Genomic DNA, 19,370 nt, shown 5'->3' with positions numbered 1-19,370 from the left:
TCAGAACAAACTGACATGACATAGACATATCAGAACAAACTGACATGACACCATGACACAGACATATCAGAACAAACTGACATGACACCATGACACAGACATATCAGAACAAACTGACATGACACCATGACACAAACATATCAGAACAACCTGACATGACACAGACATATCAGAACAAACTGACATGACACCATGACACAGACATATCAGAACAACCTGACATGACACAGACATATCAGAACAAACTGACATGACACAGACATATCAGAACAAACTGACATGACACCATGACACAGACATATCAGAACAAACTGACATGACACCATGACACAGACATATCAGAAGAAACTGACATGACACAGACATATCAGAAGAAACTGACATGACACAGACATATCAGAAGAAACTGACATGACACAGACATATCAGAACAACCTGACATGACACCATGACACAGACATATCAGAACAAACTGACATGACACCATGACACAGACATATCAGAACAAACTGACATGACATAGACATATGAGAACAACCTGACATGACACCATGACACAGACATATCAGAACAAACTGACATGACACCATGACACAGACATATCAGAACAAACTGACATGACACCATGACACAGACATATCAGAAGAAACTGACATGACACAGACATATCAGAACAAACTGACATGACACCATGACACAGACATATCAGAAGAAACTGACATGACACAGACATATCAGAAGAAACTGACATGACACAGACATATCAGAACAACCTGACATGACACCATGACATAGACATATGAGAACAACCTGACATGACACCATGACACAGACATATCAGAACAAACTGACATGACACCATGACACAGACGTATCAGAACAAACTGACATGACATAGACATATGAGAACAACCTGACATGACACCATGACACAGACATATCAGAACAAACTGACATGACACCATGACACAGACATATCAGAACAAACTGACATGACACAGACATATCGGAACAAAGAAGGGCTCAGAGCATGATAAATACAAACATGACCCCAAAATACCCTTCACTGTCAAGAAAGACATGCACCATGAAAACAAATTTAGGTCACACACACACGGTCATGAACACACACACACGCATGCACGCACACACACACACACACACACACACACACACACACACACACACACACACACACACACACACACACACACACACACATACACATACACACACTACCCCAACCCCTGTATATACTCACCATCTCCGGTCTCCATGAGCTCTGCGTTGCCGTACTTGGGCGTGGCCCTGGATGCTGTCGTGGAGCCCTGGGGTCTCTCCACCTGTATGGAGTCTGTGGTGTAGCTGGTGACATCTGGAGGGGTAGAGTGGTTCTCTGGATGTGAGGAGAGGCAAGGTGAAGGAAGCCTGTTACTGTTAGTCCCCCCAGCCCTCAGCCCTATAGCTAAACAAGGGCCACAGGCTGCCACAGCTAAGCCAGCACAACAGTGAGGAGAGGAGGGAAGAGAAGGACTGCCTCTCAAATGGTACCCTACTCCTTATATGGTGGACTACTGTTGGACACGGCTCATACATACCGGATCCGTATACGCCCTGGTCAAAAGTAGTGCACTATATAGGGAATATGGTTCCATTTGGGATGCAACCTAGGATGGGAGGAGGCAAGGGTCCAAGGACACAGGGCACACAGACGGACAGACGGCGGGAGGCCACAGGGGTTAGTCAGGTCAGGAGGCGCAGGCATCCAAACAGGTGTCACCGGGTGCAGAATAGACAGACATAGACAATGGTTAACTCCAGTAAAAGTCGATCTGAGGAAGGAGAGTGATTGATATGCTGCTGTGCTGGGTTTCCCTTGGTACTTCTACAGTTCAATAGACCTCAGCCCTTATCAATTGATCTGTTTTAAAATCATAGAGAAAAGTGTTTCATGTCACCTCATTTTTCATTCAAGGAGCCCTCTTGCTAGTTTTCCTTTGAACTCTGATTTGAGGTGTATGAAAACAGTCAAAATCCATCCACTCCACAAGGGATGTAACTCTGCAACCACCCAAACACTATGTTCATCTTTATGAAAATGTCATCTAACTTTATCTAAGATGATAGATGATTGAGATCGCTTGGGCCATTAACCAAAAGGCCGGTGAGCAAGGCAGTTAACCCCCAACAACAACTGCTCCCCGGGCGCCGATGATGTGGACGTAAATTAAGGCATCCCTCCGTACCTCTCTGATTCAGGGGTTAAATGCCCGAGACACATTTCGGTTAAATGCATTCAGTTGTGCAACTGACTAGGTATCCCTATACCCTTTCCAAATATTTTGTCAATGTTACACTTGTGAACTAGGCCTTTAGCTTCACATACGTCTCTGCTACGTGTGTGAGGTTGAATGTGTGGGAGCACACTGTAACATATACAAATATCTATGACAACCGTGTCAAATACTAATGCTGTGAATTAAGTTGTCCAAGCTGACACTTGCATGTCCCCAGGCCACCGGCCTCTCAGTCAGATTGTGATAAAAGGGGAAATATGGGATTAAAACAACAAAACAAAGCGGCCACCCGCTAGGTTTTTGGTAAACAGCTGAGAGACGGAGTAAAACAAGCTTATAGTTTGGGTTACAATGGGGTAAACAAATTGAACTAAGCTCATGATCATTAAAGCATTTACAAGTGATATTCTTGTCCAAAAATATATGTACCAATCCAAGATTGTCCCAGTACTGGAGCTGCAGGAAATTTGATGCACTTCATGAAACTATGTTTGTAATCATTACCGCTCCTTCTTCAATCCCCTGGTCATAACATAAATGCTTCAACATTACATCATTGATGCAACACTTCCGCCTCTCCCTCTCTCTGAGACATCCCACATGTGACATCTATCCTTAAATTCACTGTAAAAAATAAATCATTTTTACTCTCCATCTCCCACTCGACATGTATCACTTTTCAGATTCTTTGAAGTGCCAGACGTTTTTGAAAGTCTAATCATGCCGTGAATTCTCATTTTCTTCCCATCATACCGCCTGGACAATGTCGAAAAGCATCAGCCGTTACTTTTCCCCTGCTAGATTTAGATTCTGATTGAAGTGGATGAGCGTGTGAAATCATTCCAGACACAATTTGTGAAGAGAAACCACAAGGAACTTCCTTCATTGTCTTTCCTTTACATTCCTAGTGCTCCGGCTCAATCGCTCAGCTTTCCACTGTAAAACACTAGAGCCCCAGTCAAGGACCATACATAAGCTAAAGTGGATCAAACACCGGTACTAGCTAGCCATAGCACTCATCTATAAGGGCCAGTAACCACAAGTATGTGAGAGCAATATCATTCATAGACCATCATACTGTCTGCTATGAGTAATCTTCCTTTCAGTGATAATTCATCATGTTAGATGAAGATGTCTATGGGTGTGTCCCAAACAGCACTGAATTCCCTATTTAGTGCACTATTGAGCACATAGGCCTTTATGATAAGAGCTTCCCAAAGCTGATTTAACTTTATTTATTTATGGACAAAGAATGTGTCATCACCTTACATCAATTCCCATAGGGCTCTGTTCAAAACTAGTACACTATATAGGGAATAGGATGCAAGTATATATTCTTACCACCAGTGTCCGTGTGAGGTTAGATAAAGAGATAAATGAGAGAGGGAAAGCGCTCTAGAGCCCACTAGGTTAAACAAGGCTCGCATTGACAATGTTAGACCAAGGACAACATTACTGCCGCCCCCACTTAGCCTCTTCCTTTCTCTCTTTACCTGTCTTTACCCTCTCCCCCTCTTTCCCATCCTCCCTCCCCATCTCCCTCCCTTTCTCTCACTCCCTTTCTCAACCTCCCACTCTCTGACTGTTTCAAACCTGGCGAAATTGCCTCCCGAGTGGCGCAGCGGTCCAAAGCACTGCCTCACTACAGATCTGGGCGTCACTACAGGCCCTGGTTCGATCCCGGGCTGTAGTGACGGCCGCGACTGGGAGACACATGATACGGCACCCAATTGGCCCAGCGTCATCTGGGTTAGGGGAGGGTTTGGCCAGCCAGGATGTTCTTGTCGCTACAATGCGATGGGACTCCTGTGGCGGGCCGGGCGCATGCACGCTGACTATGGCCGCCACTTGTACGGTGATTCCTCCGACACATTGGTGCGGCTGGCTTCCGGGATAAGCAAACAGTGTGTCAAGCTACCAGCTGCAATAACAGAGGTTATTGACACTTACATGCGACTTCTGCTATCAGAATATGAAGTTAGCATTGAAAAGTCGCCTTGTTGTCTGATTGTGTTCAGATCTGGCTGACCACTTCAGGAGGTGGTCAGGGATGCATTGTGTGCGGATTTCTAAAAGCTCACACAGTGGTGACGTCATCAGCACTCCTCTCACAAGTCACCAGAAAACTTGTGTTTTGAGACGAGAGGCATCTTTTCATTATAACGTTGGAGGAAATACGTTCCTACCGTGTGAGGAACATCTTTGCTGGCCTCATAAATGCTAGCTAATATTAAGAAAACATGTTTTTGTTTGGCTAGAGTTATGCTAACCTGTTTGCAATCCCTTTAGCGTAGCTTCAGAGGTTAGCTGGCTAGTTAGCTACAGTAGTTAGCAACTGCCATTGTTGTTGTGTTATCTTATTTAGCCTATTTCACTGTTTGCATACTGGCATTTGAATATAGCGCGGGAATAGGGAATCCGGACACAGTAGACACATTTAAATGTAGGTGTAGATGCATGACACTTTTGGAATTCCATGATCAGACCTCAATGATCAGAGCTAAAGCTGCATGATCAGAACTCAATGATCAGAGCTAAAGCTGCATGATCAGAACTCTATGATCAGAGCTAAAGCTGCATGATCAGACCTCAATGATCAGAGCTAAAGCTGCATGATCAGAACTCAATGATCAGAGCTAAAGCTGCATGATCAGAACTCTATGATCAGAGCTAAAGCTGCATGATCAGAACTCTATGATCAGAGCTAAAGCTGCATGATCAGAACTCTATGATCAGAGCTAAAGCTGCATGATCAGAACTCTATGATCAGAGCTAAAGCTGCATGATCAGAACTCAATGATCAGAGCTAAAGCTGCATGATCAGAACTCTATGATCAGAGCTAAAGCTGCATGATCAGAACTCAATGATCAGAGCTAAAGCTGCATGATCAGAACTCTATGATCAGAGCTAAAGCTGCATGATCAGAACTCAATGATCAGAGCTAAAGCTGCATGATCAGAACTCAATGCTAAAAGCTAGATGAACTGTCAAGCCTAGACACGGCCAGAATGCTTTCTCCAGACATATTGATATTGCATTTCCTACCAGCAGCTCAAGCATGCTAATGATATAGGAAGGGGTGCTCCCTGTACATAACAGCTGTTTACCTGAGCCAGAGTGAACAGACAGACACTGGCCAGCAGTACTAAGCAGGCAGTGAGAGACTAAGGCTGTTTCCCAAATGGAACCCTATTCCACTACTTTTGACCAGCGCAATATAGTGGACTATATAGGGAATAGGGTGTTATTTGGGATTATAAACAGTGTACAAAACACCTTCCTAAAATTGACTTGCCCCCCTCTCCTTTTTTAGCTTAACACCTACAGAAACAATAATGAGCTATAGGGAATCCAGTGACAGCTAGACTACAGTACACTACGGCAGGCAGAGAGAGAAACGCTGAACTGCAATGGAATCTATGGGTCGTCACATAGGCTGCGTTCCAGGCTGACTACATTGCGGACGCATGCCATATTTCACAATGCATGGAAAGGTGCATCGTCTGCAATATAGAACGCAACCATAGACTGCAAAACGTCATTCCATTAGGAGTGGGAACCCCTTCCAGAATGATGTTAATGGTTGCTGTGGTGTTCTCAGACGTTGATCAATGGTTGATTATAGTCTGTTTGTTTTCAAGAAATTCATCTACTTCTACCTGGGGGATTGTAGAATCCTTTTCTTTTCTCTAGTTGTTACATACGGAGGGATAACTCATTTCACTAATTCACTCTCACCGCCAAATAGTGCTGTTGGAATAATTGATGTGTTCAATCAAGGCATTCTTCAATGCTGGTTCAGTGGGTTCTTTAAGCATCGAACAAAGTTTTGGCACTGAAAAATACAACTCAAAGGGCATTTTAAACAGACTACTTAAAACAATGTGGCACCTGCCTAAAGCTCAGATTCAAAGTGTACCCTCCCGACTACCCAATAAAAAACTCAGGGATTGGGAGAGCAGGGAGTGTCTAAAATCAAACAGAACATACATGTCAACAAGCACCACCTCCACATAACTGGAGCAACCATCCATCTGCTTTGTGTCAAAGACAAAAAGCATTCTTGAACATGTAGTCTCTTATCTTGCCCAGCAAATAAATACATGTATTTCTCACCATTAGATCAATAAATATTTCACAGCCATGAAAGCAACCAAAACTGCTTTCTAGACCTTACCTGTTTCCTGCAATATTGATGTTGATTTTCCATCAACACCGTGGCTCTCATTCACAAAGGGTAACCCACACACTCAGATTCATACGATCACAGTACTCATTAGCCAAAGCTATCCATGGGTTAGCATCACTTCTCTTCTCCCAACTTTTCACACAACTGTAGCTAGAGCAAGACACCACTTTGACATTGAACGCCACACTTGATCATCAGAAAGCAAATGGGTGCGGGGCAGTGGCTAGAGCAGGGCAGGGAGGGGTTGACTGCCCCCTTGCACGGTCTGGGATAGTGGGATACTGACCCTGCTTCTCCAGGGGGGGCTGCTGCCAGACGAGCTCCGATCCACCTGATCCAAACTCACAGGACCGCCTCACCACAGGACCAGGACCTAAATTCCCATTCTCTACTGTGACTGGGGCTGGTGTGCCCAGGAGACCTGGGGCCTTCCTAGTTTTTCTCTTCAGAGAGAGGTGAGTAATGGGCCCTGCGTGTGAGGGGAAAACCTGAACCTTAAATCCAGACTACGGCAACCACACAAGGCCAAACCAAGTCACTACTGTAGCCAGATGGAGGGAAGACACTCTGCAGGGTCTCTCTACAGGAGGCATCAGCCATATGGAGGGGAAATATAATATGTGTTTCAAATGGCACCCTATTGACTTTATAGTGCACTAGTTTTGACCGGCTCTGGTCAAAAGTAGTGAACTAAAAATGAAATAGGGTGCAATTTAAGACACATCCATAGATGAGGGTGGGGGCGAGGGGTATGGAGAAAAGCAACTTATCTACACGGGCAGGCAGAACCACACTGATGGGAAGGGAGGGAGGGAGAGGGGATGAAGGGAAGAAGGAAAATGCTTTTTCTTTAGCCTTTTAAAAAGCCAACACACACACACACACGGGAGTTGGTTTGTTTTGGCCTCTAATGGGAGCCAAGAGGGAAAACAGATCTGTAACCTTCACACACACAGGAAAGGATATCCTCCTCTGAAATACACACCTAGCGGAGAGAGACACACAAACATCATGCTATGTTGTGACAACAAAACGCTATTTGATTGTCATGGAAACACCTCTGAAAACCAAGGATTTAGAGTTACTCATAAAGGAGTTACTCATAAAGTTACTAATACACAACTATACAGTTTGATGGAATTAAATCTAACTATCAGAACGACTGGATGTTGACAAGTGTTTTGATTGACAGATTGCCAAAATAATCTAGTGATTGATTGACTAACTCTTAACTGTCTTACTGACAGGCTGTCATAGTACACATCAGGACTGTAAGTGGTGTTCCATTACATGTCAACTATACCTAATAACTGATACATGATATCACATTTCCTAGTTCAGTGAAAGTCTACATCTACCACAGCACGAGTCCCCAGTTCTTCCAGTGCTGCTTCAAAGTGTCCCCAAACACCAGATAAACATCACATCTCAGTGTTTAAAATGTCTCTTCACTGAGTACAAGAAGCCAATCAGCAGTTGGCTACTAGCGGTGTCTGCAACCCAACTGTCATGGCACCCTACTCCCAACACTGTGCATTACTTCAGGCTGTCTGCTAGCTGTGTCTACCTGACGGGAGCCTCTGTGTGGTGTCTGTTCTGTGCTTTGTCTCTGGTAGCCATCAAACCTGTGTCAGCAGCATGAAAACAAACGAGCCACTAGAACAGTTTACACAGACAACATTGGAGAACAGTAGTTCGTGGTCATAGCTCTTCTAAGTATGGTTGTTTTGTTATTTTGTCCTTCAATTGACATGTATTATGCAGTGACTACAACTAAGGGGTTAACTAAATCTAGGGTATAAGAAGATAAACAAAAGTGAGAGCTTCTCTTCGTGAGGAGGATGGGCTGCATGCAAGTAAAAAGAAAGCAAATATTTCCACACAGGAAGCATTGCAGGCTAGTGTTGTGTGCATGCCTTAGGGGTTGGAACATTAAAGGGAGGTACAGGATAGGTGAGGGGTGATGTCAGCAGCACACACACATAAATATACACACACGAGTGTACACGCACACACACGTGCACACATACATACCGTGGGGGTGTTGATAGAGCCAACAACAGGGATACTTTTTCCACATTTTGTCATGTTACAGCCTGAATTTTTATTTATTAAATTGAGATTTTGTGTCACTGGCCTACACACACAATACCCCATAATGTGAAAATGGAATTATGTTTTTTTTAAAGTAAAAAATTACTTAAAAATGAAAGGCTGAAATGTCTTGAGTCAATAAGTATTCAACCCCTTTGTTATGGCAAAAAAATGGCTTCACAAGTCACATAAGTTGCATGGACACACTGTCTGCAATAATAGTGTTTAACATGATTTTTGAATGACTACCTCGTCTTTGTACACCACACATACAATTATTTGTAAGGTCCTTCAGTCGAGCAGTGAATTTCAAACACAGATTCAACCACAAAGACCAGGGAGGTTTTCCAATGCCTCGCAAAGAAGGGCACCTATTGGTAGATAGCTGACATTTGAATATCCCTTTGAGCATGGTGAAGTTATTAATGACACTTTGGATGGTGTATCAATACACCCAGTCACTACAAAGATACAGGTGTCCTTCCTAACTCAGTTGCCGGAAAGGAAGGAAACCGCTCAGGGATTTCACCATGAGGCCAATGGTGACTTTAAAACCGTTACAGAGTTGAATGGCTCTGACAGAAGAAAACTGAGGATGGCTCAATTACATTGTAGTTACTCTAGAATACTAACCTAAATGACAGTGAAAAGAAGGAAGCCTTTACAGAATACAAATTTTCCAAAACATGGATCCTGTTCACAATAAGGCACTAAAGTAAAACTGCAAAAAATGTGGTGAAGATATTAACTTTATGTCCAGAATATAAAGACCTATTGTTCGGGGAAAATCCAACACATCACTGAGTACCACTCTTCAAATTTACAAGCATGGTGGTGGCTGCATCATTTTATGGGTATGCTTGTCATCGGCAAGGACTATGGATTTGTTTTAGGGTAAAAACAGAATAGAGCTTGGCAGAGGCAAACATCTGAGAAGAAAACCTGGAATGTTTAAAGAATAATGTGCAAATATTGTACAATCCAAGTGTGAAAAGCTTAGACTTATCCAGAAAGACTCACAGCAGTAATTGCTGCCAAATGTGATTCCAACATGTATTGTTGTGAATACTTATGTAAATTAGATATTTCTGTATTTCATTTTCAATAAATTTGCAAACATTTCTAAAAACATGTTTTCACTTTGTCATTATGGATTATTGTGTGTAGATGGGTAAGAAAATAAATACATTTGATCCATTTTGAATTCAGGTTTTAAAAATTAGGAATAAGTCAAAGGGTATAAATACTTTCTGCAGGCACTGTAAGTAAGACAAACATACCCTAACACACAGCGGTAGATACAAGCAGGTAAGTAAGTTTATAGTTGAAGGGTGGGTTTGTTTACCTGACTTACCGAGGTGTGTCTGGCCCATGACGTCTGCTAGCCGGCTGGCCGCCCCGCTCCCTCCGCTCTGCGTGGAGGAGGAGGAGGTGGTGGAGGAGGTTGTGGAGCCGTGGATGGCCCTGCTGATCCAGTTCTCCATGTTGATGCTGCCCTGGCTGGAGGTGGGCGTGCCCTCACCCTGCATGGAGCCCTCTTCCTCCGAGCCTGACGACGTGTCTGGAGAGAGGGGGGAGTGGAGCAGAGAGGAAGAGAGGGTTTACGACAGCAGGGAAAAACACACACGAACATACATACGCACGCGCACGCACGCACGTGCACACACACACACACACACACACACACATACACACACATACACACACATCTGCATGTCACTGTCGGACATTTGCACAACAAATAGAGACTAAACTCTGTCATGGCACTGAGGGGATGTCCCCTCCCCCCTAACATACCCCCTCCACACCTGATTCAGAGGGGTTGGGTTAAATACGGAATACACATTTGGGTTGAATGCATTCAGTTGCTTAACTGTCTAGGTATCCTCTTTCCTATTCCCCTCCTCCCCACCTATACAGTGGATACAGGTGTGTCCACAGAAGGCATGCCAATCAGAGAGTTGACAGACACCTGATCCTGACTGAGGGGGAGAATGGCTTCCTTCCACAGTATCAGAGTCAGACTGAAGGAACACTACAGCCCCTACAGCCCCCTACTGCCCTACATAACCCTACACCCCCCTACTGCCCTACAGAACCCTACATAACCCTACAGCCCCCTACTGCCCTACAGAACCCTACAGAACCCTACTGCCAGCTACAGAACTCCACTGCCCCCTACAGAACCCTACTGCCCCCTACAGAACCTTACAGAACCCACAGCCCTAGAACCTCTCACCATTAGGCTGATTCACTGCCATGCACCCAAATCCACTGCAACACACAGACATAGTCTCAGCACAAACACTGTTAGCTCATCCACTCTGTTCTGTTACTATCACAACTCCTCACCCAGGGATGTTTTTAGCTCTACTCTGTCGTAGTGGCTCAGTCTGGGGATGAGTGAGTGGGATTCTTTGTGTGCTTTATTTTGCATATGTTTTGCATACTGTGTCAAGACAGGGCTGTCTGCCTGTGGGCCGGGCCAAGGGAGGGGAGGATGTCTGTCTGAGGGATGACGACTCATTTCTGAACGAGCTACTGAGAGAGATAAACAACAGAGGTGTGTGTGTGTGTGTGTGTGTGTGTGTGTGTGTGTGTGTGTGTGTGTGTGTGTGTGTGTGTGTGTGTGTGTGTGTGTGTGTGAGATACAGTGGCCTCAAACCTGAAACATTATTGACCTTTTCTAAAAAAGAAAATCTGCATGGACTAACTTTGTAAAAGGTGTAAATTTACTTAATGGGTTTTATGAGTGGACATAAAATATAAGTTTGTCTTTTCTTGGCCAGACTAAACCTACACAGTAAATGTTCAAGATAAATGCTAGTATAGATTGCTCTAATATGCCCACTGTCTTTCCTTGTGACAGCAGTGAGACAGACGGTAACCTTTGCTGGGCTGAGGGAGGTCTCCTCCAGCATGCAGCATACTGTATGCTAGCTCAAACTATAGAATTACATACAAATTATAGGATCTCTATGGCTCCAACACCCTGCAGGCCACTGGGGTTTCATCTGCCCTCCCTCTCCATCTGCCCACAGGGATGTCTGCTGCAACCAGTGAAATTAAGCCAAAAGGGGGTAGACTAGGGCAACAACACTGGCAGCTCTGCCCCGCCATTGTCCATTTGCCACATAGAACGCTGTCTGATTGGCCAGCGCTATGTAGAGTGCTGCCTGATAGGCCAGAGGTGTTGGTCAGTATGCAGTGTCAGTCCCATTGGTGACAGCTGTCAGTCAGCAGAGCTCACACCTGGGCTCTCCTATGTTGTTGACACTGGGACAGATAAGAGTGTGTGTGTATATCCTATATAGCACAGGTGTCAAACTCATTCCACGGAGGGCCGAGCGTCTGCGGGTTTTCGCTCCACCCTTGTACTTGATTGATGAATTAACATCACTAATTAGTTAGGAACTCCCCACACCTGGTTGTCTAGGGCTTTATTGAAAGGAAAGACCAAAAACCTGCAGACACAAGGCCCTCCGTGGAATGAGTTTGACACCCCTGCTATATAGCATCCTGTTTTGAAAAAAACTACCCATGTATACAGTATGGTCTTAATACAGTACTGGACGTCAGCATTTGATTCGCCGGTCCCGTGCGCCTTCAATGTTAATTACTTTGATTATGCTTCTTCTGCTGAGGCTGATAAGGTGTTGTGGTGTTGTGATACTGTGCGCACACACACACACACACACACACACACACACACACACACACACACACACACACACACACACACACACACACACACACACACACACACACACACACACACACACACACACACTTAGATGGGAATAGAGGCAGTGGCTTTTGACAAGCTGGTCAAAACTGGTGCACTATATAGGGAATAGGGAGCTATTTTGGGACACAGGCATGTACAAAAAAAAGCGCAATACTAATTACTTACAAAGACAGACAAGAAAACAAATAAGGAGTGGAGTCCATATCGGAGTTGGCAGGTTGTGGAGGAATAGTGTGCTCCAACGGAATACTGCTGCTTGCCTTGCTTGGTATGATGGGTGTGTGTGTGGGAATTTTTCCCCACATGCACCCAGCCTTACAGGCAGTCAGGCACAAACAACGCCAGCGCTCTGTCACTGTTCATTCTCCCTCAAGGGGCTGTTCGCTCTGCATAGAACAATTGTGCTTCCTTATAAGAACTGTGCCTGCCCTGCTCACTTGGAATCATGTGAAAATGTGCTTGTGGCGATTCCTAAACGCATGTCAATCGTGTGTGTGTTCAGTAAATGAATCCCTGTAGAAGCCTCACTCCCAGCCTTCAGCACTAATGCAAATAAGATGGTCTCATATCGCTGTCACACACACACACACACACCTCTGTCCACGCCACTCCATAACACAGCCCTCTCTCAAAGACACTGTCCACTCCCTAAACCCCTGGCTGGGTGGTGGTATGCCGTGTTACATTACTATAGCTATACAGTACAAGACAGGCGATGATGTCAACACCTTATTGCTGTTGTCAGTGATTTAGCACACAGCCAGATGTTGGTTAGTGGGATACGGCAAAGGGAGAAATGAGCTCTAGCATCTAACTTGCTAGTATTATTAACCATATACTCCTTCTATAAGCTGAGCATAAGAGTGATGGAGCAAAAGAGTCCCCTATTCTCTATTTAGTGCACTATGCGCCCTCCGGAGCCCTGGTCAAAATTAGTGCACTATATAGGGAATAGGGTAGAATTTGAGATGCAACTGAAGTCTGTAGTTCAGCTCTTATTTTCGCCAAGGGTCTGAAAGAGGTGACTGAAATTGATGGCAATCATAATTATCCTATGGAAGAAGGTCAAAATGGCGGCTCATCAATCAACTGTTTTTAGCCAGCATGAGCAACAGCTTCAAGTCGAGTGAACCACTCCCATGGTCATCTATGACATCATGTCAGTACTAGCTTCTTTCTGCCCTTAAATCATGTGGTCCTGTCACTGACAGACTGGGGACGTTTTATCTATGATGTCTCTGGAGTGCCATCAACTCTGGTGGTAAAATACTACTGAACTGAAGCGTTAAATTGCTGTTGTATCTAAACGGATGCTATCCTAAAAAACACACATACACTGAGTATAACAAAAATGAGCAACACCTTCCTAATATTAAGTTGCACACATACACAATCCATGTCTTAACTGTCTCAAGGCTTCAAAATCATTATTTAACCTGTCTCCTCCTCTTCATCTACACTGATTGACGTGGATTTAACAAGTGACATCGATAAGGGATCATAACTTTCAGCTGGTTTCACCTGGTCAGTCTCATGGAAAGAGCAGGTGTTCTTCATGTTTTGTACACACAGTGTATACTTTTCTACTCTTCCTGATTGACTAGACATCAGATTAAACACACACATTGGTGACACTGAATGAGTGAGTTAGTGAGGGGGAGGAGCAGGGACAGAGACAGGCTGGAGGCATATTCACGCCTCCGGGATGAAGATTCCCCTAGGTACAGATCTAGGATCAGTTTCCGCTCCCCCAATCCTAACCTAAACCATAAGTGGGAAAAATGCAAAACTGACTAAAGATCACGACCAAGGACAATGTCACCCTACATCAATATTCAGGCGTACACACAAGCCACACACATACACAGTGCAGTGGAGCAGTCCCAGGCTGCTATGATTACCTTGGTGTCCTATATGTTCCTCACCTGGGGGAGTGTAGGCATCCATTGAGGACTGCACGACCAGGGAGCGACGCTTGGAGGGCATGGGTACTGCCATTTTACCACGCTCCTTCTGTTTGGCAAGAGCCGCCTGCACAGCCTCTGTGTGGACATCTGCAAAACACACAGCGCAGGACAGACTTGTTGGAAGACCTGGCACGAAGATCAGGTTTATTGCGGGACAAATGAAATGAGTCTGTGGAATGTATATTTCACTAAACAATATATACTGTATATAATTAGAACAAGGACAACAATTACAGTATATATTGTAGCTAAAGTATATTATTTTAGAAAAACATAGGCTTAGAAGATTAGGATGAGATAATCACTGTGAATGTAGCCGAAATACCACTTCAGAAGTTCCACAGTGTATGTACAGTAACAAGCAACGTTGTTCATTTTCGATACTCTCAAGGTGGTAGTTGTCTTCTTCTACACTGGGGACTTCACCGCTGTTGGCTTCTCACAAAAGCAAGACGACATCTCACTCTAAGTGGACTAATCTAACCAAACAAGAGGCTGATAAAACATTGTGCCATAATGTAACTTATAAAAGATCATAAAGAAAGAGTTCGGTTTTAGTGAGGAAAAACTTTTGCCAGTAACCTATGCCCTTTATGTCTCGATGCTTTAGTGGCCCTGTTTAGTAATGGCCATTGAGAACAGACTCTGGCTGTATCCCAAATGGCAACCCATTCCCCTTATAGTGCACCACTTTGACCGGAGCCCTATGTACTCTGGTCAAAAGTAGTACACTACAAAGGGAATAGGGTGCCATTTGGGATGCACACAACGACTTTGTGGTTGTCATGTATTCTTTAATTCAACATGAATCCTGTTTTATAGGGCTGTACCCTAGGAACTTGCATTGGCTGCTCCCTCTATGTCTGGGTCTGAATAATGTCTCCAGACAACTGAGGTTTGATGGGAGATCATTGTGTCCAGCCGTATAATAGGCTATTCATAAGAGCACCAATAGCTGTGTGTAAGGCTAAGCACTGGTAAAATACTACAAAAACCATGATGCAAACCAACAGGAAGTATGGTGCCATTTGGGGCACAGAAATGTGTTTCTAAGACAAAGCTAGAACACAGTGCCAGAATCTGTGGCTGGTATGTTGAAGCTGTCTGCAGACCACAGAAATGATTAGCCTTTTGATATATATACTGTATATGAATATATATAAAAAGAGAGGTAGATAAATATATAGAGAGAGAGAGAAAGAGAGAGCGAGAGTGAAATAGAAAAAGAGAAAGAACCTGGGGGTGAGGGGGGAGACAGAGATGGGTGGGTGGGTGGGTGGGTTGGTGGGTAATGAAGCAAGTGGTTCATTGGTCTAAATAGGAGTGATAAACAGCATTGGGGTGGTAAATAAAAAAGCTTTTTTTTTATGCATTTAGCATTAATAGTGAGACTAATAAAAATCAAAGCTTTTGATAATCCAAATGACTTATGTTACCACAAACCAAATGTAATTTAGTGTTTAAAATGCAGTTCTCCATTAGTGCTCCTGTACTGTCCTACAGTAACTGCCAAGTTGCTAACTGTACTTCAGGAAGACAACTCACAGAGCTTAATGTACAACCAGGTGCATGGTGAAAAAACTACAGCACACTGGTAATATTGGGTTTTTCTAATTTGTATTAAGTTTCCAACTGTATACCATGAGCTTGAGGTTTGTGTTACTGTTTGTGATGTGTTGAAAGGTGTTTCTGGCGTACCTGATCTGTAGCGTTCGTCCCGGGAGCCAGAGGAGCGGCGGCGGTGGTAGCGAGAGGAGGAGCCGGGGGTGACAGGAGTTCTCCTCTCGTGGGGCACAGAAGGGTCCATCCCTTGGGGGGAGAGGGAGAAGACAGCGTTAACTACAGTACAGCCTGACCACCATCAGCACTCTACCTGGTACTACAGTACAGCCTGACCACCATCAGCACTGTACCTGGTACTACAGTACAGCCTGATCACCATCAGCACTCTACCTGGTACTACAGTACAGCCTGACCACCATCAGCACTGTACCTGGTACTACAGTACAGCCTGACCACCATAAGCACTGTACCTGGTACTACAGTACAGCCTGACCACCATCAGCACTGTACCTGGTACTACAGTACAGCCTGATCACCATCAGCACTCTACCTGGTACTACAGTACAGCCTGACCACCATCAGCACTGTACCTGGTACTACAGTACAGCCTGACCACCATAAGCACTGTACCTGGTACTACAGTACAGCCTGACCACCATCAGCACTGTACCTGGTACTACAGTACAGCCTGATCACCATCAGCACTCTACCTGGTACTACAGTATAGCCTGACCACCATCAGCACTGTACCTGGTACTACAGTACAGCCTGACCACCATCAGCACTGTACCTGGTACTACAGTACAGCATGACCACCATCAGCACTGTACCTGGTACTACAGTACAGCATGACCACCATCAGCACTGTACCTGGTATTACAGTACAGCATGACCACCATCAGCACTGTACCTGGTACTACAGTACAGCCTGACCACCATAAGCACTGTACCTGGTACTACAGATCAGCCTGACCACCATCAGCACTGTACCTGGTACTACAGTACAGCCTGACCACCATCAGCACTGTACCTGGTACTACAGTACAGCCTGACCACCATCAGCACTGTACCTGGTACTACAGTACAGCCTGACCACCATCAGCACTGTACCTGGTACTACAGTACAGCCTGACCACCATCAGCACTGTACCTGGTACTACAGTATAGCCTGACCACCATCAGCACTCTACCTGGTACTACAGTACAGCCTGACCACCATCAGCACTGTACCTGGTACTACAGTACAGCATGACCACCATCCGCACTGTACCTGGTACTACAGTACAGCCTGACCACCATCAGCACTGTACCTGGTACTACAGTACAGCCTGACCACCATCAACACTGTACCTGGTACTACAGTACAGCCTGACCACCATCCGCACTGTACCTGGTACTACAGTACAGCCTGACCACCATCAGCACTCTACCTGGTACTACAGTACAGCCTGACCACCATCAACACTGTACCTGGTACTACAGTACAGCCTGACCACCATCAGCACTCTACCTGGTACTACAGTACAGCCTGACCACCATCCGCACTGTACCTGGTACTACAGTACAGCCTGACCACCATCCGCACTGTACCTGGTACTACAGTACAGCCTGACCACCATCAACACTGTACCTGGTACTACAGTACAGCCTGACCACCATCAACACTGTACCTGGTACTACAGTACAGCCTGACCACCATCAACACTGTACCTGGTACTACAGTACAGCCTGACCACCATCAGCACTGTACCTGGTACTACAGTACAGCCTGACCACCATCAGCACTCTACCTGGTACTACAGTACAGCCTGACCACCATCAGCACTGTACCTGGTACTACAGTACAGCATGACCACCATCCGCACTGTACCTGGTACTACAGTACAGCCTGACCACCATCAGCACTCTACCTGGTACTACAGTACAGCCTGACCACCATCAACACTGTACCTGGTACGACAGTACAGCCTGACCACCATCAGCACTCTACCTGGTACTACAGTACAGCCTGACCACCATCAACACTGTACCTGGTACTACAGTACAGCCTGACCACCATCAGCACTGTACCTGGTACTACAGTACAGCCTGACCACCATCAGCACTCTACCTGGTACTACAGTACAGCCTGACCACCATCAGCACTGCAGTTTTTACACTTGTTTTTGGATACTATTTGTTCCTGCCAAAACCAGCACCTGGATCTATATACACTGCTGTGCACAGAGGTTTCTCTTTCTTTTGTGCACGACAGATACTAGCCTATCATAGATGGAATTACTAGCATATAGTGGTGTAGTATATAGTAAAAGGATCAAATGAATAGATGGACAAGGAAAATGAATTCATTATACTGTCTGCATCAAACCAAGTATGAGTATTATTTATTCTGACGGGCACCCAAACTCAACTTAATTTCACAATAGACTGTGAAATAACTGGCATTATTGGACATTATTCTATTTTGTCTGGCAAGGGATTGTTAGGCTCAGTTTAAACGGAGGGTCCCAGCAATTAACCCTGTTTCCTATTCAATCTATCAGGGGACTGGTTCCCTCAGCCTCTCATTCTAAGTCCCAAATGGCATCCTATTCTCTACATAGTGCACTACGTTTGAGCAGAGCCCTATGGGCCCTGGTCAAAAGTAGTGCACTATATATGGAATGGGATGCCATTTGGGACACAACCAGCCTCTCATTGTCAATTACAGCACAGTGGCAATCAGCCCCTAAACCTGAACCTCGGCATGGAGCTCTTGGGATGAGATGATTTTCAGTGTAAATCCTAGGCTGTGGACACACAGAAACCAAACAAACACTCACCAGTTACTTTAATTTACAAACTGTTTGCAATTGTTCCAGTCTTAAAGACAGTCTGCTAGCTAGACAACACAAGCTAGTGATCTATGACTGAAGCTATAACGGTACATTACAGCACAACCACAGAAGGTAAATCTCAAGTTCACAACAAAGAAACACTGAGCCACTCACTTCCCAGTCCTCAACACCACAGTCCTCAGCACCACAGTCCTCAACACCACAGTCCTCAACACCACAGTCCTCAACACCACAGTCCTCAACACCACAGTCCTCAACTGCTCCAAGCAGCAGTCTGAGCAATGCAGCTTGTTATACTGTAGGTAAGTGCCCCATAAAGTGGATTACTTTCTGTTGGGCTATAACAGCCATTGGTTTAGAACTGAGAGACATGATAGATGCAGGATACCATTCCCTCTTTCTCCCTGTCGATCGAGAACACTCAGCCCCCCCCCCCCCCCCCCCCCCTACACACACACCTTGAAGGAAATCAATCTCAGTCTCATCTGTTCTCCATCTGCCTTACACAGGGATGCTACATTCAATAAGACGCTCGATGGAGGAGTCTGATCTCAATAGTGCTGCACTCGTCTTCTCCACTGACAGTGTTATTCAGGAGGACTATCTACTGCGATGCTGAAATAACAACATACGTAGATTGGGAAAGATTTACAAAAGGTGTTTTACGCACAGAA

At 44.9% G+C, this 19,370-nt stretch overlaps 1 protein-coding gene across 11 annotated transcripts in view; it reads right to left on the bottom strand.

The window, feature by feature from the left end:
• Window positions 1-19,370, bottom strand: part of LOC129823982 (disco-interacting protein 2 homolog C-like) — a 279,556-nt gene that overhangs the window by 98,978 nt on the left and 161,208 nt on the right. For 5 of the 11 annotated variants that reach the window (XM_055883182.1, XM_055883186.1, XM_055883183.1 and 2 more), the window contains 4 exons: window positions 15,995-16,105; window positions 14,231-14,383; window positions 9,927-10,142; window positions 1,262-1,396 (listed from right to left, as the gene is read on the bottom strand). In XM_055883182.1, the coding sequence (XP_055739157.1) occupies window positions 1,262-1,396; window positions 9,927-10,142; window positions 14,231-14,383; window positions 15,995-16,105 (615 nt within the window). The remainder of the gene's footprint in view (window positions 1-1,261; window positions 1,397-9,926; window positions 10,143-14,230; window positions 14,384-15,994; window positions 16,106-19,370) is intronic. The other 6 variants (XM_055883185.1, XM_055883192.1, XM_055883193.1 and 3 more) reach the window with 3 other exon arrangements.

Source organism: Salvelinus fontinalis, chromosome 26 (assembly GCF_029448725.1).
Source record: "Salvelinus fontinalis isolate EN_2023a chromosome 26, ASM2944872v1, whole genome shotgun sequence".
Lineage (NCBI taxonomy): Eukaryota > Metazoa > Chordata > Actinopteri > Salmoniformes > Salmonidae > Salvelinus > Salvelinus fontinalis.
The sequence above is the reverse complement of the archived record's forward strand: the minus strand, read 5'-3'. Positions and strand labels throughout refer to the sequence as shown.